Below are 22432 nucleotides of genomic sequence, written 5' to 3'. Positions count from 1 at the left end.
TCATGGTGCACCTAAACAAAGCAAGACTATAGCAAGGAGTGCCTAACAAGTTGCAAATGAGAAGGATAAGTCCATGTGCCATTCTAGCCAAGTATGGAGAAAATGCATACAAGGTGGATCTACCTAGTGACATAGGATTGTCACTGGTTTTTAACATAGAAGACTTAGTTGCCTACAAGGGACCAATTCAAGGTTTAGATTGTAGTCACTCGGAGGTATTTGATGATGTGAACAACCTTCAGTTACCAGCCAAACCAAATCCAAAGGCCAAGAAGGTGTTGAGTTCAAGGATCGCCAAGAAGACAAGGCATCAAACCTATTTGGAGCACCTAATCAAATGGAAGTGTATGGATGATGCTAAAGCTACATGGATACTTGAGACAGACTTTAAGAAGCTTGGAATTGATCAGAATCTGATTCCCAAGGAGGTGACATGATTTTCTTTTGTTTGGGAGAATGGTGTGGTAGCACCTAGGACTTAAGCTATCTAGTTTTCGCAATTTTGGCTTGTACTGACCCTATCCAAGTCAAGAGTGAATAAGGACTCTAGGAGGGTCCAAGACTTAGTGTTTGGAGTCAATTTAGGCCTAGGTTGTTTGAGTCAATAGTGGGTTTGAGTAGGTAGTTGACCTTCTTGATGGTCAAAAGTGTCAAAACTTGGTATAGGCATTAGGGAGGGTTAAATTAGTCTTAAAAATGTCTTAGAAGTCATGTGTGATGACTTAGAATAGGTCTTATAGGTTGAGAAGACCAAAAAGTGCAAAAATGCAAAGTTGCAAAAAGTTGTCATGACAACTTTTGTCTTGAATTGGTTAGCGATGGAGTTAGGAATTGTCCAACGCCCTAGGAAGACTCCACACATGGGAAAAATATAAGTACCCTCTCTTGCATGGTTACCAAGGTTGGAGAATGTGTTATGTAAGTTCAACAATCTAAAACTACCCATTTTCAAACTAGTTGGCAATATTTTGGCTTGATTTTACTCATTTTGTAATTGAAAATGGATTGAATCCATTGATCCAGAAATGGATTGAGTTTCTCCAATGTGTTATAGGATTTTTGGTTCCATTTCAAGTTTTGTAGATAGTTTTCATTAGTGTTTTCTTTCTTTGGTTTGTACACAGCCAGTTTTGTCTTGTATATAGCAGTTTTATGGAAATATGGTTGCCCCATGAACTCCACACATGTTGTCATCATGGCTTGTTGGTACATAAAGGGAAACCTCCTGTAAAGTGTACATATGCAGGGGCAGATGCTAGAGTTGAGTTTCAATATGACTGTCACCCTATTCTAGGCGAATCCAAGAGCAACCCAACTAGAGGAAATAAGCTGAAATTGAAGTGTTAAGTGCAGGGGTTAATGCCAAACCACCATCTAAGATTTTGGAGTGGTCCATGGAGTTGGGGAAGAGTTTCCAATGCAAGGACAAGCCTTGACTAAGTCATTTATTTCCCAAACCCCAACTTGACCAGTCACTGTCGGCTAGAAGGCCTGAAACCCCTTCAAAACCCTCATTTTGGGGTTAGTATGTTGTACGGTGAAACAAGAAGCCAAAACCACAAAAATATCTTGAGATTAGATTAACCATTGAAGGAAATCCAAACTTTTTAGGGGGTCTTTTAGACCGTTTTCACTCAAGCCCTAAAAAAAACCAGATTTTGGAGGCCTAATTGGGGTTCATTCCTTGTAGCCCTTTTGTAGGCAAGATTTTGAAATCGGTAAGAAACCTAATGATTGCTAAACTCAAATGGACCCTAAATGCATTTGAAACATGTTAGAAGACACCTCCACACCTTTGCATCAACTCATGATAGTAGGAGGTCAATTTGACAAGATGAAGCCAAGAAGCCATAATTGAACACATGGGAACCACTGTGAATTGGTAGGGTTCCTAGCCAAAACACTTGAAGAAAATACTTTGGAATGGTCAAGACTCAAGCCCTAGAGGAGACTAAGAAGGACTTGGAGGTCTAGAGAGCAACTAGGTCTGGTGAGTTGGTGGAACTGAGCAACACCAACTAGGTGAAGTGTTAAGAAAACTAGGTGCACCCCATCATCCTCTCCCTCGAAGATCCCTCTCAACATCTATAAGTTTCCAATAATTTGGAACCAGAGACTTCCATGCCAAATAATAAGTTTGAATCGAAGGCTTTCATTCCAAAGAAATATTTTCATAAAAATGTACAATAAACCAATATTTTACCACAAAAGCAAAACATTGAGGTAAGGAATAAATTTAGATGAAAGAAGTTATTCTTTAGCTACAACTTGGATCCCTAATCACCCAGACATAAATGTATTAGGAAAGGAAAAATGCACTACATTGATGTAAGATGTAAAGATGAATTCAATTCTAAATAACCCAAACCATAGATTGAAGAAGAAATAAAATTTTAGTTGTAAGAAGGAAAGATAAAAGAAGAAAATGATATTTTAGGAGGCAATTTTTCATACTCTTTTGTAATTTTTTTATATGTGAGTACAAGGTCTCAGAATAGAGGACTTTGAAGGGTTTAATATAATGGTGGCTGATGAATTCACCATCAAATGCACTAGAAATGTATCTTAGCTAAATATTATTATATGAGGATATGATATAAAAGATTGTTTCTATGTTGTCAGTATATCAAACATAGATATGTCTATCATATATATATAGTAGTGGTCAAGTATGGAAAAAAATTGAAGCTGGTTTACATGGTCAAATTTGGCAAAAACAAATATTGAAGACTAGGAAAACATTGTATTCTTACCTGACTCATACCAAGTTCAATATCCTCGGCAGCCCTATGTCCCTCGTCCTCACCTCTTCGCACTGGAAATATAACATATTTGATCCTACTTGTGAGGTCTCAGCAATCTCAACATTCTGGCCACCAAAAGAAAAACAATGCCACCCATCGCGTCAGAAACAAATAGTATTGAAAAATTAGGAGAAAATGGTAGTGCAACTTTGTTACCTGGATGTTCCCATGAGCTTCCATAACCCTTTTCTTTTTCTGTTACTTTGCTTTCTAAGGAGTATACATACACAAAAAATTACAATTCGTGTTGTGCTCGACAGGAAAGAGAAATCCACTTGGTCTTTAATTTCGTCTGCCGGACTTGAAAATATGCTCTAATCTACTTGAACCCAACAACCTAAAGTTTCACTGAAACCTACAAAACATCAACATCGCAAAGTTTCTTTGTGATATGTTTCTTCATGATATGTTGGTTTCAATGAAATTCTTCATGATCATAAATAAACTTTGTGATTTTGATGTTGTGGGTTTCAATGAAACTTTCCGATGTTGGGTTCAAGTGGATTTGAACATATTTTCAAGTCTGACAGACCAAGTGGGGCAGAATTGTTGTTTGTCAACGTATGCTTCTTGGACCTACCCTTTTCTCCTCGTAGTTTTCATAAAAGATGCAATCCTTGCAAATGCTCATTGTAGTCTAGTCTCGGGGCGTGGAATTTAAAAAGGCCTTGTACTATTTAGATATTTGGATGCAAATATTATATCTTTTTATTTTATATTTTAAATTAATATTAAAATAATTTATCAATAAATTTTTATTTATTTAGACAAAATTAGTAATATTTATAGTTAAAAAAGAAGTTCAAGCTTGAAACATATAAAAAATTCATGTATCTATATTTAGAGTGTAATGTTCTAGTCCAATTTCAGTTAGTTCAATTCTATACATAATAGATCTATTCTTGTATCTTTCATATTTTTGTTTGTTGCAGGTTTTTCCATTCTGAATGTATCTTCTTCCAACTCTTTTTTCCCTTTCTTTCTATTGAAGTTTCAAACTTATTTATCCTATGATGCCTTACATCCTACCACTATTCCCTCCTTTTTTATTTTGTTGGAAATTTAAACTTGTCCTTCCTAACTTGACTATAGCTCAACTATTAATGCTTGGACTTGTATGAATCATGTGCTATCTCTAACCTCCAATACTTGTTATTCTCACCTATGTTACCATTCTATTCCCAACCTCACCACATTCGTTGTAATATGATAAGTGTTCAATTTTTAACACTATAACTTTTGAAAGTAAAATATTTTTCCCCCATAATCATTGTTCAAATTTGAGATTGCAAGCTTACTTTGGGTTGACTTGTTATTGTTTGTGAAAGATATTAAAGAGTGAACATCTACCCATTCCAAAAATTCCCTTTACATGAATCATTTGAGCACGTGTTGGAATATGGAGATAATGGTAGGAAAACCCTATTGATTGTGAAGATTTTGTCTCATTTTAGAGGTTGCATTTGCAATTTCATTAGTTGTGACTTTAATTACATTGTATTTTGTCTTTTTTTGTTGTTGTTGATAGGTATGAGTGTAAAACAAACTTATTGTTGTAATTAATAATATTGTAAAATATTTTAAATATAATACAACCATTTTTGTAATAAGAAAGAGATCATGAATCAATTTTTATATTTGATGTTCATTTGTAATAAGCTAAACATCGAGGTGAGCAATGAATTGAGAAGAAAGTCTAAGTTATCCTTTAGCTCCAAGGAGACCTAATCACCTAGACATATTTTCCCTCACCCATTTTTTATTTTCCTTTATTTGCAACTTGTGAATTTAAATATTTTATATTTACAACATGTGAGAAAGGTTGTAGATTCTGCTAAAAGAGTGAAATAATAGATGAGACAAGAATGGTGGCTTGTCCTTTACTGTTGTACATTTTCAATTTTTTTAGAAATTAAATAGATAATAAATTTGAAAATGAAAGGGAAATATAGTCATATATTTTGGAGATAAAATATGAGTAGTGGCAATTGTTTAATTTTCTTATATTTTTCTACATAGCTATATGAAACTAAATTTTGAGGCAATCTCCCTTTTAAACAAGCACTCTATCACAAGATTTTCTTTCTTAATTTGTTAATATTTAAGAATAATAGTTATTCAAAAAATGTTGATTTGTTCATTTTATTTTTTATTCTTAATTTTCTTACTACCATTTCCTACAAATTCAATTTATAAGTCATATAATGAAATTAGAAAAAATGTCAACAAAACAGTTATAATTGGATGGATTATTCATTGATTGGGTAAAATAAATTCCAAATTTAACAATAAATAAAGTGTCATTATCTTTATAGTTGAAATCATGGTGAGCATAGATACATGTTGTGGACATGATAAAATAATCAACAACTTGAAGTAGAATAATCAACGACTTGAAGTAGAATAATCAACTTTAAATAAACCAACACAAAGTGATAAAATTGAGAAAAAATTGAAGCTGGTTTATGTGGTCAAATTTGGCAAAAGAAAAATTGAAGATTAGGAGAGGCATCCTACCACCAACTTCATTGCCACCTAGATAACAGATTTAGTCACTCACAATCACTTTGGTCGGAAGTCTGCGACCGGAGCATGAATATCCTCATCCGACACCATATTCTGCCCACCAACAAAATAACACCCAAGGCGTCGAAAGCGGAAAATATTGAAAAACTAGGAGAAAATGTTAGTGTTACTCTGTTATCTGGATCTCCATGACTTCCATAGCCCTTCCCTTTATAGAAAAATTACAATGCGCAGTGTGTTCACCCAGTCAAGAGCTAGAAAAATTACAATGCGCAGTGTGTTCACCCAGTCAAGAGCTCTTAAACGCCCATTTAATAAGAGTCTCGTTCGTTGTATGGCGAACACTACCACCAATTTAACTATTGACTGGGCGAACGCAACCACTGAAAATATGTACATAATATTATCAGCGGTTATGTTCGCCAAGTCAAGAGATGTTATTTAATTCTGACTAAATCCGAGTGTGATGTGTTGAACCGCTGAAAATATCATTTTCAGCATTGATTTAATTCTAAGTAATTCTGAGTCTGATGTTGAGAACCGCTTAAAATATCATTTTCAATATTTTAATTCTGAGTGATTCCGAGTCTGATGTGTAGAACCACTGAAAATATCATTTTCTCCTTTTCAGCGGTTCTACAAATCAGACACAGAATCAAATTACTGAAAATGATATTTTCAGCGGTTCTAGACATTAGATTCAGAATTACTCGGAATTAAATCAATCATTTTCAGCGGTTCTACACATCACACTCGGAACTACTCAGAATTAAATAACATCTCTTGACTGGGCGAACACAGTGCGCATTGTCTATCTTCCGTAATTGGGCAAGGAATAACCGGCTTTTATAAAAGAACTCATAAGAAAGTGGCACTCTCAAGCAAAAATGGATAGAAACTAGATACCATCCAAGGGAAATAACGAAACAAAGTTGGTCTACAAATAGTACACATATATATATAGAGTACGCGCACGCTTTTCATAAGATAGATAGTAATATGAATAGGAAGCTCTTCTAAAGGAAATATAAAGTGACATGTCACTTAATAGATATACGAACACTAGACATGAATCTAGGTCATGATTATTTTAGAGATATTTGTAGTAAGCTCTACAGAGGTTGATACTCTCTCCCTATATGCTTGGGTATAAAAGCTAGACACAAAGGTATGTTTTAGATTGAGTACTAAAGTTAAAGTAATCAAGTTTTGCACCCTGCATTTGGAGGGTACTATACATGATTGGTGGTACCATAGTCTAATTACTCAAATTCAAAGATCTAGGGACCCTTATTGTGAATTTTATATACTATTAATTGATAGGTTTGATTGGAAGGGTCCTAAAGTTTACTTCAAATATTCAACTTTTCTCTAGCATGGTTCAATGAAAAATTGTATAATAGAGTTTTAAAAAATATATATAATTGTGACATATACCGTTGGGGGAAACACAATGTTTTAAAAAATATCTATAATTGTGACATCTATAATTTGAAATTGATAATTTCGAATTAAAGTTGGAAACACAATGTTATATTAAGAAATTCTAATGAAAATGGAGAAAGCTGAGACTTTTCCCCACTTAAAAAATAAAATTTGATTTAAAAATTATAGTGCATCAAAAACACCAAAAAGAACTACAACATTGAGAGGGGAACTTGAAAAATCCCCTAAAAAGATGTAATCATATACTATTAAATTTAGAGTACTCGACAATCATGAAAAAAATGGATTGTTTAGGAAAGCATTTTTTGGATGTAAGTATGGATAGAGCATAGTGTTACATTATGAGAAGATTGAATGTTTATTTGGCACATGGCTTCTGAGAATTTAATGTTTACTTGACAAAACAATCTCTATCCCGTCTACCTCAGTTGGTAGTGTGCAAGGCTCTTAACCTTGTGGTACACACATTTATATACATATAAGATTTGAATTTGAATAAATATTGTTATCCTCCTGTAAATAAGTTTGAGTCACTTGAAACAGGTATTATAAACCTTCTTTTTGATCCCTAAAGCGAGGAGAATGTAAGGGAATTAAAATGATCAAGACCTAGGAAAAGGACTTTTAAATCTAAATGCAAAAGGGACAATGATAATGCAATGGACTATCAAGGAAGGCAATGAATATGTCCTAAGACCTAAGGTTGGACAATGAAAACCTAGTCTAAAATGACATGAATTTTGAAACCAAGGTGTCTAATAGTTTGATAAACCACATTGTCAAAGACCTTTTATAACTTTGGATGTTGAATTTGATTTTCTTGAGACAAGTTTTGACTTTGAAAATCTTTGTTTGAACTTTGGCGACCAAGTTTGTTTTGACTTGCTTTGATGAGAACCTTTGTTTTAATGTTTTTTCTTGCTTTGAAATGATGTTTTAATATGTCAACAAACACAAAAGATAGAATGGCTATTTGACATGTTTCATGAAATAAAAGCACATTCAATTACAATCCCAGGGTTTCTCAAGGAAAATATTTGTTGGATTCCCACTACGGATAACTTTGAATCGCACTTATTCAGAATATATAGCATAGAAGTTCAATGGTGATGCTATCTCCCCAGCCATGACACAAACTTCTTGAGTGCACCAAACTTTGAATTCCCAAAGATTCAAAGATCTAGGGGAATTTTCTATCTCAATTGTGAACTGCGAGAATGTGGGATGGATTTAGAGGTCTGCCCTCCTACACTAACAAATAGAAGGATTTTGGACTTCTAAAACAAGTTTGGCTCTTAGTGAAGAAACTTCAATGGAACCTAGTGTCTACCCATGTAGAAGTGACTTACTTAAGAACATGTCCCAATCCTTGTTAAAGGATTTCTACGTATCTCGCACCAATGTGGATATTGAGGGAACCATCAGTGTAGATCAATTTCACTAAGAAGGAGTATTTTCACCTAACTTATTAATTTGTATAGCGGGTTGAAGAAGTACCACTTGGGTCGTTCCCTCACATTGGCCTCAATGGCTTCTCGAGAGGTAGGCCCTCTAATAAAAAGAAACGTTGAGCATTGTTAACACTATTCTCTTGCACCCAAGACCATGAAAGCTTGGGGAGATGATAGTGTGTGTTAGCAGTAGGTCCGCTCACATGCACAAGTGTGCCAAACAAAGAAAACACATTTTAATTTTAAATCCCAAATTGAAATGTGATTTAACTACTAAAACAAAGATACTTCGTTTAAAGGTTTTTCAATCTTTGACAGCTTCCTGCAAGAAATTATGAGTAGTTTTTAAAATATGTCATCTCCCAACGAGCACCAAATTTTTGCACATGTCATCAGTAACACAAAATCCTAATACCTGATAATAAAATGATTCTACATTCATTCAAAATTGAATTGAGAACTTTTACTTTATATTTTACCCTTGCAACTATGCAGGTTTTGGTTGTAACTACACATAACAGGGGGTACAACTATGCAATTTAGAGGGTATAGTTACACACTTTCTCCTTGTAATTGCATAGAAAGGGCTAGAAATTGTACTATTTTAGACACTGCCTACAAATCAAACACTCAGAGTTAGAAAATAGACCAACTTTGCAAGCATGAAACCCCTAATATTGATGCAAAAAACCACTAATTGACCTCAGAATTTAACATTATTATAATGCATGATTCAATTTCTAAACATTACAAGGCCAATTTATTCCTATGAAAGTGATTTTGAACATTAATTTGAGAAATTGAAAAGTTTTGATTGTCCTTAAACCAAATGTAGAACTTCCCTCTCTAAAAACCCTAATTAGGCTAGCATGTGTATTTGTTGTCTATTTTCACCCCTAATTAGGCTATGTGTTCATTTGACCTTTAAAAACCCTAATTTTACACTAAATATGACCAAATTAAATTAATTTTGCATGAATTGTATTCATTTTAGGCCAATACTTTGAAGCCCAACTCCACCCAACATTCTATAATTGCCAAGTAAGGCTTGCAGGAAGTAGAGTAAGGGTGTTTCTCCTTACTCAAACTATCAGCCATCAAATTGCTCTTTGGCATTACTCAGGATCTCGGCAGCTCTTGGGTGGGCTTGCTTTCTTATATACTTAAGTCTCTATAGATGAAGTCACTTTCCCACTCTCTCCTCCCACCCACCCTAGTGAAATTTGTTGTTCATTTTAGTAATTTGCATGAAAGGAAAGATGAAGATTTTTTTGTTCTTTACCCCAAGGTTTAATGAAAGCTATGTGAATTCATTTTAAGCCTTGATCAAAATCTCAAAAGCCTATTCTAACCCTGCAAGACAAGATTATATGACAATTTTAAACTTAGAACAAACTAAAGCAACTGCACTGAATAGGATGTGCAACTGCGCAATTCTAAGTTGCAAGTGCTAAAAAAACTCAAGAAATTATGTAATTCTGGGCTACAAGTCTGCAAATTCCTAGGTACAATTGCATAGAAGTCCCGATAAAGGTCTGAGAAAGCCTCTTTGATGCAATTTTGAACCTACAATCACTCAAAAACACTCAAATAAACACAAATTATGCATCTTCACAGCGGGTTCACCAAAAAATATAGATAAGGAATTAGGTAAAGAATCATAACATATAAAATCCAACCGCAAGGCATAAAATACCATGAAATATAACCCTAATACAATGAATGAAAGCATGAAAATAAAATTCTTAACACAAATGCAAACCGACACAAGCACTTCTTCCATTCCCTTCCATTGTTGTTGTTTCTCCTTCAAATGTATGTGGCTCTCACATAAAATCACAAGTGTATTGCAAGCAATTTTTTGGAAAAATGATAGTGAAATGAAGTGAATTTGACAGATAAAGATACTCAAAATGTGGTTTTTAAATTATTGAGAAAAGAACCCAATTCATAGAGGAAAATGTCTCCAAATTGGCATGAGCAATTGAAAGAGGTAAATTGATTCAAAATTGGTAAATTGAATGACATGATTATGACAAATTTCTATGACAAATTGAGGAGGAAATTATGCTTCTCAATTATGACAAATTGGGGATAAAAATGGGCTTCATGGTTTGTGACAAAATGGAGCAATTATAGCTCACAAATTATGACAAATTTGAGCACAAAGATAGCCTCATGATTTGAGAAAAAAGGGGAGACAAATTAGTGGATAAATTAGGGGAGGAATAATCAATAATTTTTCAATTATTAATTAGCCCATAAAAAAGGAGAATTGGCCAATTAAATATAAAATTTAATTGTGACATTAGATATTGGATAAATGAAATAAATTCATTTAAACTAAAGGGATGTTAGAAGGATTAAATGATTAAATAATTACAAAACAAGAGGATAAAGAGAAGAGATGAATTAGGTCATAATTATGCTATGATGCGATTAATGAATGATGATGATCATGATCGAGGAGATAATTGATGAGGACCTAACATTGATTGAACTGATAATGATAGAGCAACAACAAATAGATCAAAAATTAAAAAGAAGCTTGATTTGATGAATGATGATTGGTAAGGGACCAATGCCAAATCAATCAATATTGATGGGGATTAATGATTGATAAATGACAGGGATCGATGACAAATTAATCAAGGATTGACAAGAGTTGATTTGATAAGGATTGATAAAGATTGATTTGATTGATAATTGATACGGATCAACGACGAATCAATCAAGATTTATAGAAATTGATAATATTGAAAATAATACAAATTAATCCAAACTAATTGATAAATGATTTCATATTGCAAATGACAAAGGTTTAGGATAAAACACTAATTAACACTAGTTGGGGTTAAAATGATGTCCAATTGATATAAAAGGTTGATCACAACCACTGATTGAGCTTTAGGATTGACATTGACAATACCTAACTCAAATTCAAGAAGACAGAATCAAATAGGAAAAGAATGCAGAAGAATGACACAATGTCGACAAATAAAAGATCAAATGTGAAACATAGAGGAATTGTCACTATATGTGAAAACCCTAAAAGAAGGTAATGTGGACATGTTAGAGTATGACACCGCAAGAGTTAACTATTTTTAGATGCCTACAGACACATAAATATATACATACATATAGAAACATGTATGCAAGCAAACACAAACATCTTATCAAACTTGGTTATTAGTCTGAGCTATATTCTGAAAATGAGCAAATGAGAGATAAATTTAAAGAGCCCTCAACAACCTATGAAAATCATATAAAATTAAGACCTACAAAACTGAATAGAAAAATGACATAAAGGGGTTAATAATGAAACCTTTTTTTGCTTAAAATATGAGAACCATGCAAATAGGAACCAATAATTACATGTGTTTTGATGAGGGATAAGAGTAGTGTGTAGTTTCACAAGTTAAATCAGTGCAAGAATAGATGGAAGCAGCAAACAGATTTCATTATGTCTGCAAGGTGCAAATATAGGTAGTGAAATGTATTTATGTGCAACAAACAAAGTGAAATTGCTAAAATATGTCTAGGCATCAAAACAAAACATGAAAAGCATTTAATGTGGAACTAGCTATTACATGTGTTTGGACAATGACGTGAGAGAAGTATTGAAGAAACCTTTATTAAAATATCAAAACCATATAAACATAAAACCCATAGATGATAACAGCAACAAGGTGAAAGTGATATAAAAGAAAACACTTAGTAAAACATGGCAACCATAAAACTGTACAATCACAAGTTATCAAACATGTTTGTTGATCATCAACACCAAAATAGAAATCCATGTAACAAACATATTTTATATTGTGTTTCAAAGTAAACCACTTCATGTAGCTACAAAGAAAATATTGTTGAACTTTGTTGGAAGGACGGCTAAGTTCATGTAGTTTGCATTAGAGAAGACTATTTTTAAATTGTGGCCAAAGGTTTATTGTTAAATTGTAGCCTCCATCATATAGATATATCCAAAACTGAATATGCAAGGATACCCCCAGCAACCCCTCTTGAGCACAAGAAAACCTTTGACATAAGTCCAGGCTTTCCATAAAGAAGAGAAAATAGCATAACCAAATGTTTTCACTGCAAAGTCTCCCATCAAAATATCACAAATGCTCAAATCATTCCATCTTTTCCCTTTTGGGTGTTTGGATAATATAATATTATTCCTTATAAATTCTTTCCATGGTTCATCCCCTCATAGGGCATTAAAATTCCACTTTGAAGCTAGAGCAATCCCATGAGATTTTAAGTCTCAAATACCAAGGCCCCCATATTTCTTTGGGGTATAGAACCACTCCCAAGAGACACGACCTCTTTTTTTCACCTTTACCATCTAACCATAAGAATTCTCTCAAGATTTTGTCCAACTTATTCACTTGATAATTAGAGGATAGCCAGGTAGAGGAGTAGTACATAGCATGTGAAGCTAGAACCTTTTGAACAACCTGAATTCTGCCTACAATAGAAAGAAGGTGAGTTTGCCACTTCTTGTGTTTCTTTTCTATCTTTTCATAGTTCCATTCCCACATATATTTTGTGGAAGGGGAAATGGAAAAAGGAATTCCCAGGTATCTAACAATTTTAGATAGGCTAGACCATATCCACCCCATACCATTAAGCTACCTAGGAGGAGTTTCATTCTAACCAATCATTGAGGATTTATGCGGGGCAATTTTTGAGCCTAAAGTAGAATAGAAGATTTGAAACCTCGCCAGAATATAATCAAAATTTGCCATCAAGAGCTCAATAAAGAGGGTTGTATCATCTCCAAATTGGGCATTAATAAGGGCATCATTATTGGGGAGCCTGATTTCTCTCACTAGTGGACCCAGTTCACAACTTCTAAGGCTATAGTATAAAGTATTTACTACAATCATAAATTTCTTTTAATAAAGGTGTTGGATTGAAACTTTCTCTTTAGTATGGAAGTCTCTAGTGCCAAAGCCTACTTGATTACCTCTTCTAAGGTAGCTGGTTTGAAATCTTTGACCAGTCCCTTCAAATTTATAGTTAACCCTTTAATGAGTAGCATAGTCAATCTTCTCTCAATGGTGGATATGTTACCATTATAGATATTTTTTTTAAAATTATTGTATAGTTCTTGACTAAATGACGCTACTTGATAAAAGTTAAATGTTTGGCATAAACTTTATAATTCTTTTGATCAAACCTCTCATTTGGTAGTTGATATAATTCTCCATAAGAGGTTCTAGATATTTGAACTTCGTTGATTAGACCATGCTACCACAACTCATGTGTAGTACCCTCCAAATTCAAGGTTCAAATCTCAAATACTTTATCTTTAATCATCAATCTCAAACATACATATGTGTATAGATTTTATACCAAACATGAGTTGTACATCTATTAGATCTATTATAGGATGAGAGTATCAACTTCCCTAGAGCTTGCTTTGAATTTCTCTAAAAGGATTGTGACCTAGGTTCAAGTCTATAACCATTTTGGAAGAACATGTTTATATATCTATTAAATGGCATATAATTTTTTTATCTCTTCTAGAAGAGCTTTCTATTGTACATGACAAGTGCTAATGCCATCAAATAACAATTTTTAGCCTTTGCACTCTAGAATCTCTACATTCTTATTAAAAATGGTAGGTCTTGTTGATGAAAGAAGAAATAGTATTTTATGTTTTTCTTTGAGTGGCATCAAGATTATTACCTTAAAAACTAACTTATTTAGTCATTAACTATCTAGGCATATTCATATTACTATCTATCTTGTGAAGCACTTGTGTCTTTGTATCAATTGATTAGATAAAACTTTCTTCTATAACCCAATGATTAGGGATGTTGTCTACATTTGTTGTGCTCTCTCTTTATGAAACACTATTATGTTTTGCAACATATTCTATAGGGGAATATTTCATCTTTGAACTCCTTGTAGGCTATCTCTATTTCTGTATTTCCCCTAGATGATATCTAGTTACTCTACAAATACACTACATAAAACTCACATATGCAAGGTTCTAACACTTAAAACACAAGTTAGCAAGATGAGCAATTGTAATCCCTAGTAAACATTATAGTGCAAAAATTGATTATGAATCTTCTATAAAAACTTGTTATGTGGAACAATAATATCGCATTCTTATATTCCAATCAAATCTTAAAGAAGTAAGATTCAATTCACTATTTAATATTAGCACTATCATTACTTTCCAAATAGAAAATGACATATATATTTATCAAATTCCTTACAAATGAACATCAAATAGAAAATATGATTCATGATCTTTGTCTTATTACAATGGTTGTATTGCATTCAAAATGTTTTACGAAATCATTGTACAACAACATTTTTTTTAATACTGACACCAATTACAACAAAAAATTTATACACATATAATACAACTTACCACTAATGAAACTCCAATGCAACCTCTGAAATGAGACTACTCTCCACAATTAATAGGATTTTCATCCTATTATGTCCATGATCCAACACAAGTGCTCAAATGATTCATGTGCAGGGATTTTGTGAAAAGGGTAGATGATTCTCATGGATGGACATGCTCACTCTTTAATATCCTTCACAAGCAATAACAAGTCAACACAAAGTAGACTCATAACTTCAAATTTGAACAATGATTGTAGGTGGTAAAGATTTTATTTTTAAAATTTATAGTGTTGAAAACAAGCCACTAATCATGTTACAACACATGTTGCGAAATTGGGAAGAGAATGGTAACAAGGTGAAAATATACACCTAGGATTGGAGGGTAGAGATGGCACAAGATTCATACTACAAGTCAAAGTGCCAGTAGTTGAGCAATAGACATGTCAGAAAGGACAAGTTGAAAATTTCAACAAAATACAAAGGGTGAATGAGATTTGGATGGAAGACATTAAAAGATGGAGAAGTCCAAAACTTCAACAAAAAGAAATGAAAAAGAAAATTTAGAAGGAAAGACATACTCAGAAGAAGAAAATATGCAACAAACATTGATTAAAAAAAATACAAATTCTTTATGATTACTTTTTATAATTAAGAGAATTATAAATTAATTATATGACCTACTTAAATAAAAAATAAGACATGTTTATGTAATCACCCATGCCCTATTTAATCAAACACTATATCAAATGATTCAACAAAAATTAAAAATGCAATACTACATTCACAAGAGTTTAACGAAAACTAATGAAGTTTTTTTAATCATTCATCATACTTATCTCAATCCAGCAATAATTTATCTCAATCCACCAATAAATAATTTATCTCAATACAGCAATAATGTTATATAAAAAAATTATAATGTATAGTAAATGCGTTATTAATTTTTTTTCATATATTTAACTGTATAATTTTTCTTTGACTTGCCATCCCCTGCTGTCTTTTGAAAAATGGCCTCCTTAAAAAGCCATCCCAGATCGCAGAAACTTGGTAGAGCGTGGTGTAAAAGCGATGTAATAGCAGGCATGCCAACGCTATTGTAACTGCAGCACCAGAGCACAGCACAATCCACCTGTGTTTGGGGAGCAACACCACATACAATGCAGCATGGAATGTCAAATCGAAGCACACTGCTGCTGCCCACAGACTCATGCTGATCAAGTACTCCATCTCTGCAGATATATGCGACACAGTGGCCACAATCATACCAACTGCCAGCGAAGCGTGAAGAGCTACCATGTTTGCGACCAAAAATAGGTTGAAACCAATGGTGTTATCCATAACAGCTCTCCCCACGTTCTTCACACCTCCAGGGATTTGGGACATGACAGCGAAGCTTCCTCCCGCGAACGCCACCGCCATTGTCACCTGAGTAGCATATTTACTATTATTAGTGACAGGAGATTGATCTAGTCGGAGATCTGGTGCCGTCGACTGTTTAACTTCAGTTGAATCTGGAGTTATCTCATCGAACACCACAGCCTGCCATAAAAAAACAACATCAAATGGATTTTTTTAAGGATCTACCAATTTAGTGTTGAAAGGAATATTTTTCAACACAATTTTAAAAAATACAATTAATGGAGGGGGAAAGTGACAACCAACCAAAAAGAATACAATCGGCTGATGTTCAAGGTCAAATTTAGCACAAAATTTTGAAGATTAGGAGAACATGTGTAGTCTCACCTCAATATTACGAGGAAAAAATTGAAGATTACCTGAACATGAGCAGGTTCAACCATAACGGAATCGCTTTCTTCTTGCGAAGCACGATCCACATTCGACACCATATTCTGTCAACCAAAACATGTATTAAAGAAAGAGTTCGAATCTAAAATGCTTAGATAAATCATGTATCCAACGAAACGAAGACACCCAATGCGTCAAAGATGAAAAACTATTGGAAAAAATAGGAGAAAATTTGCAACAAACCTCCAATGCAATCGGGGGTTTGATCCTGTGACCAAGTTTTGATACCACTTGTTACAAATGCAGTAGCCATTCCACCAAAAGATCACCCTGTTAATACTTGATACAACCACTAGACTTATAGAATCCACAGGAGATGGTTAGGCCATGTCACAAACTCGAGCGCTCCACTGCACAACACAAGGAGACCAAGGGTGCACACCTTGCAACACCCCTTCCATGTTAATATTTTTCATAATCCACAAGTAAAATTTTGTGTGATACTTGTTCCATCTACACTACCCTTTTGTCCACCTAATGTAAACAATCTTAGTCTAAACCTTTAAAAAGAATTCTAAATAACAAACCTTTTTTTTTTTTGGACTTTTCAAGATTGTCATGACAATCATCCAAGCTCTTAAATCTATTTTTTCCTTATGTTTTCTTATTATCAAGCATCAAACTTAGTACCCTACTTGGCTCACTTCTAGACCAACTCTAAGTAACAGGACTGACCATAGGTTTTGGCAAGAGTTCCTCCTAAACTTTGAATTTTTTCTGAGTTTTATCTACAATTCATTAAAATAGCCTAGAATGCCATATATAATCATTGAGAAAGGACCTGACATAATAACAATAGTACTGATAATTGATTGTACTATAATTTAATTTTTCAGAAAGATTACACATAGCTTTGGCATTTGATTTGAGTATTTTTCACTAGCAAGTAGTTGTAAGTGGTTAGGGTTTCATTTCTGGCTCAATTTGGTCCTACACCTAATAGATAAAGATATATAAAGTCATTTTTTATACTTAAAGAGGCATGGATTTAACAAGCGGAGATGTCATGGCTAGGATAGAATTATTAAAAATATTCATTTTTGTAACAACATTCAAATTTTCTATGTATTTTGGAATGATTCGTCAACTCTTTTTGTAAATTTTTTCCATCATTCTTCACATGGATATAAGCATGATTAATGAATATTTCTATAAAGAATCTTTATTGTAAAATTTTGGTGATATTTTGCATATACTTTTGGTGATATAAGCACCCTTGTTTTGCTGCTTCTTTTAATCGAAAACAATTGGAGATGTCTTGGCTAGGATGGTGTTATAAAAAATATTCATTTTTTTAACAACATTCAATTTTCCATGTCTTTTGGAATGATTCTTCAACTATTGATATGAATTTTTTCCATCATTCTTCACATGGATATAAGCATGATTAATGAATATCTCTATAAAAAATCTTTATGACAAGATTTTTGTGATATTTTGCATGTACTTTTATTGTAGTATGATATTTTCAAGGCTCAAAGATCTATCTATGACATCTGCAACATGGTTTCTCCCTACACACTATGTCAACCAATTTTTTTTGTCCTACATGCATATCTAAAGAAACAAAACATTCTACTATTCAACATTTTTAGAGGATCTTCAAACATATAAGAAAGCTCATTTAGGATATGTGAAAGACTAAATATTATACAAGTGTCCATGAATGTAATACAATGTTATAAATCTATATGACCTATGGTGGTCTTATTCAATAAATCAATATAAGACATCTTATGATTTGTATTTTATCTTCATGGATTCTCAAGAGTTTTAAGAGATTAAAGGAACCCACAAGTTCATATTTTAATTAATTATCTAATTTATCTATAATCCATATCTATCAGATATTGTAAAATTATCTTGCAATGTTGTGTAATTTGTGCCAAGTTAGGAAGCCTTTCTAGAATGATAGTGGGGCCTTTGGACTATTTATGGATTACTTAGTAGAGATTCATCACTAGGATAAAAAATAATTTGAGGGTTTCTATTCTACGAACCAGACCCAAGTATGTCAAACTCATTTGAATATTGTTATTTCATTTATCATTAGGGTTTCATTCAAATTTAACTTTTGATGTAGGATTCTGAATTAGTTTGATTGTAAAATTTTGGCCATCTACCTATTTTTCAAAAATATAAAATCTAAATTATAATGTTGTATATAGTAGATTAGATGTTCTCCTATCACTCAAGAATTTAATGCTAGTAATCTATTAAGCTTTACAAAAATTACTGATGTTGTATCCATAGATAATTTGTGTGTGATGGTGTTTATGAGGTAAACGATTGTTGTGAAAATTTATTGCATACATAAATAGATTTGAATAATTATATTATTCAGAATAGTCACGTCATGTAGCCTAACAACCTAAATTAGAGATATTTTCTCCATTTATTTTTGGTCCTGGAAAATAACCTCTCAATATTAGTAGCACTCAAACAAGAGGAAGCCTTGTTTTCCCTTCTATTATGTTGCCTTTTTCTCTCGCTTAATCTGAAAATGGATTGTTTCCTCATTGTCCATATATTTCCCTGGATTTAGACATTGGCGGTAAGTTATCTTAGGATTGAGGTGGTTGAGGGAAAAGGAACCAAAAAGAAATAGTGATTCTACTTAAGATTAATAATTCAAAAAGAAAATTACTTTGGCTATAAGTTGAGAACTTATTGATTTTAAAGAGTCAAACTTGAAAAGAATAATTTATTTTCCTCTTTGAATGTGGAAACTCTATTGATGAAGAATTGAATACTTGATAATGTAACATACATAAAATATTTTCTTCTCACAATATGATTTAAAATCCAAGCTGTACACAATTAGAATAGAGATATAAATAAGGAAAAATTTTATCTTAGAAGCAAAGCTGAAGAAAACTAAGTATATCAATGATTTCTTTTAGCCTCCTATCATTTTGAATAGACATATGTATCAAACATTAGATTGCTCTCGGGTAAATAATAGGATTGCAATCATACCGTGAGATATTTTTGGTCAGATGCCTTGGCTTAGGAGGTTGTTATTACATTGAAGTAGTTTCAGGAGATATGGATGAGGTACTCTCCCAAGTTCTTATGTTGTCTAGCTAGCAAACAGATGTTATATTTTGTACCACTATTTCTCCACTTGGAATGTCCTTGCCTCCATCTTTAACGGATGTTATATTTTGTACCACTATTTCTCCACTTGGAATGTCCTTGCCTCCATCTTTAATCATCGATACTATTTTCCTAATGATTCATCATCTCTTAGCCAAATTTTTGTTGATATTTGCACAAGGCAATAATTTGATTCCTTAGTTTCATGTAACATTTATACAAAGCATGATTGAGGCTCAAAGATATGTAGGAAATAACAAGTCCATGTTCTTATAATTTTTTTTTTCTTTGGACCCTAAATTCGCTCATGTTGTTGAGCTACTTATTGGCCAAGGAATTCCTTGAATAATCTTGAGACCCTCTTTTTATTATTAACATTTATCTACCAAAAGCTACATACATGATATTGATATACCTCTATTAAACCTTAAGTTTATTTATTTGGTTTCAAAATGGCGTCCGCAAGCAGAATACGGCATTGAGCGGAAAAAGTTTTTGAAAATTTGAACCAGACCAGAGCCAATGGGTGGCACAAGCTTTGAGATGGTGTTGAAGGAAGATACAAGGATTATCAGGGGGTTAGGCAGATGTCCACATGTCAAAAAATCAATCTTTTTTGAATCATCGAGGCACTTTTAGCAAAGGAAGGCAAGGAGTTTTTGACATCTGAGGAAAACCAGTTTGATCATATTCGAAAACCAGAAGAAGATAGAGGCTTTCAGAATAAATTTTATAAGGAGGTTCAGGCAGATCTAAAGTTTAAGAGCTCTAAGAATGAAGAAGGCCAATCTCATGATCTTCCATCTTTCATATCGTGGCCAAACACTATTTTGTTGCAAACCCCTAGGTTTCTATCAGAGCCAAACAATATCCCGCTTCAAGTAAGGAAGCATTCTTCACCCTCCTCTACCAGAGCACCATTCAATCCAAAGAATATTAAGGAGCACCATTGGGCTAAGCAGAATATCTTATCAAAAGTTTTAGGTGTTGAAATCATGAATCGAGGTTTGGCTCATACTCATAAAATCTAGAGGAGGAAGAATCTAGTATCTAAGAGCTCCTTGCAAAGTAAAGATGCTCCTCCTAAAGATGGCAGAGATCAAGAAGGCGACTCGTTTAGGGTTGTTTTGCCAGAGAATCTTCTTATGCCTTAGATTTCTGATCTTCAAGGTAAAGCACTTATTGGTAAGTTCCAGAATTTCTCTCCTTACCCATCTGAGCTACTTTCATAGGCAAAGAAGGTCTGGAGAGGGGTTAAGGAAATATTTTTTATAGATAATGATTCTCAGTTTTTCATTGCTATATTTGACTCGAAAGAGAATAGAGATTTAATTCATAGGTTTAAGGGGTGATTTTGCAATGGGTTTGGACTCTTTACTCAGATATGGATTCCCAATTTTAAGTCTAACTATGAAATTTGTAAGTTCACTCCCTTTTGGATTTCTTTTCCGTGTTTACCGCTAGAGTATAGAGATCTGGAGTTGATTGAAATATTTCCAAACCAGATAGGCTTTTTTGTCAAACATGATCTTATTCCTTTTGAAATGACTCGCCTCCCAATTAGAGTGTGTTTGCTTTTAGATCTCTCAAAACCCTTTCCTAAGAGCTTGTCAATTGTTTCCAAATATGGTTCATGGGAGCAAGTTATTATTGTTCAAGACCCCAAAACACTGGAGGATCATTCAGATTACTTGGGCCACTTCAACTCTCAATGTTAAGGTATCGACTGCTAAGTACTTAAAGTTTGCAACGATCATTCTTCTAACCCAAATCTCTATTTATTTTTTACTCATACGATGGTGAATTGTCATAAGGGTTTTTTTTCTCATAATGAGTAAGATAGGGAGGAGGTTTTCATTCCTCAGATGAATAGTCTTTTTTGTACAACAGGAGGACAGAGTCAGCTTCAAGTTATTTTATCTCCAGGAGTAATTAATAAGATCAATCCTATGGAAAAAGAAAATGTTTTATCTCACATATTAATACAATGGTGGATGAACGCAAGTCTGTCTAAATCTATTCCTCTTCAGATCTCTATGCCAGTTGTGGGTAATATTACAAATTCTCTGAATCCTCTCAAATCGCATTTGAGAAAGAATAAGGAGTTTTTGATGCAGTTCAAAGAACCATTTATGGAGAATGAGTATGATAATCTGGTTGTGGAGCAGATTAACAAAACTTGCTCCCTATTTTTAGATGACTTGTTACAACAACAAGGTGTTATGCTTAGAAACACAGATCTCAATGCCTTCAACGAGAGTCTGATGGTTAGGAGCAATGGCCCCCAATTCAATTAAAGAATTCAGGTTCTAACCTGGATATGATAAAGATCAATAATCCCTTTTTTAATCTAATTGTTTTGAATATAGCTGAGGATCAAAGGTCTTTTTTGCATAAGCATCAACAGGATGCAATAATTTTGCATCTCGTACAACCTGAGTTGGGCCTAGTGGTGGAGAATTGTGCTCTTGAAAGAGAGGTCATGAGTTCAAGTCCCACAAGAGGATATGGTATGTACACCTTATTGGCTTCAGCCCATTACCTATCAAAAAAAAAAAATCAGCATCCCATAGAGCCACCTGGGGAGATAACATATCCTGTTGGTATGGGAAAGCAAAGGTTGGCTCTGCTAGTGCAGCAACAAGAAGTTAAAGGTGTTGGGAAGGGTCCTTGCTTGATGCCTTGGTAGAGAAAAGGATTATTCCTATGGAGCAGCAAATGGAAGATAAACGTAAAAACACTAAGCCAGTAGTCTCTTTTGTTTATCAAACATGGTCTAAGAAGGCAATTACTGTGACCAAACCTAAAGGGAGAGGCAAGCCACCAAAAAAGAATAGATTGTTTAAAAAAACCACAGAGGAAGTCCAATTGGGGGTACAATCTACTCTAAATGATAAATTATGTTTTGGAAGATCCCTTGGCTCT

The 22432-nt window shown here is 33.5% G+C and overlaps 1 protein-coding gene across 1 annotated transcript; it reads right to left on the bottom strand.

The window, feature by feature from the left end:
* Window positions 1–15497: 15497 nt before the first annotated feature.
* On the bottom strand, window positions 15498–16871 carry LOC131875657 (uncharacterized). Its single transcript, XM_059220262.1, has 3 exons — window positions 16592–16871; window positions 16378–16452; window positions 15498–16141 (listed from the first exon to the last, which is right to left on the bottom strand). Exons 2-3 carry the CDS (start codon window positions 16447–16449, stop codon window positions 15551–15553), a joined length of 663 nt encoding a protein of 220 aa, XP_059076245.1. The 5' UTR covers window positions 16450–16452; window positions 16592–16871; the 3' UTR covers window positions 15498–15550.
* Between the last annotated feature and the right edge of the window lie 5561 nt (window positions 16872–22432).

Source organism: Cryptomeria japonica, chromosome 5 (assembly GCF_030272615.1).
Source record: "Cryptomeria japonica chromosome 5, Sugi_1.0, whole genome shotgun sequence".
Lineage (NCBI taxonomy): Eukaryota > Viridiplantae > Streptophyta > Pinopsida > Cupressales > Cupressaceae > Cryptomeria > Cryptomeria japonica.
This window is presented reverse-complemented; position numbering and strand designations above follow the sequence as displayed.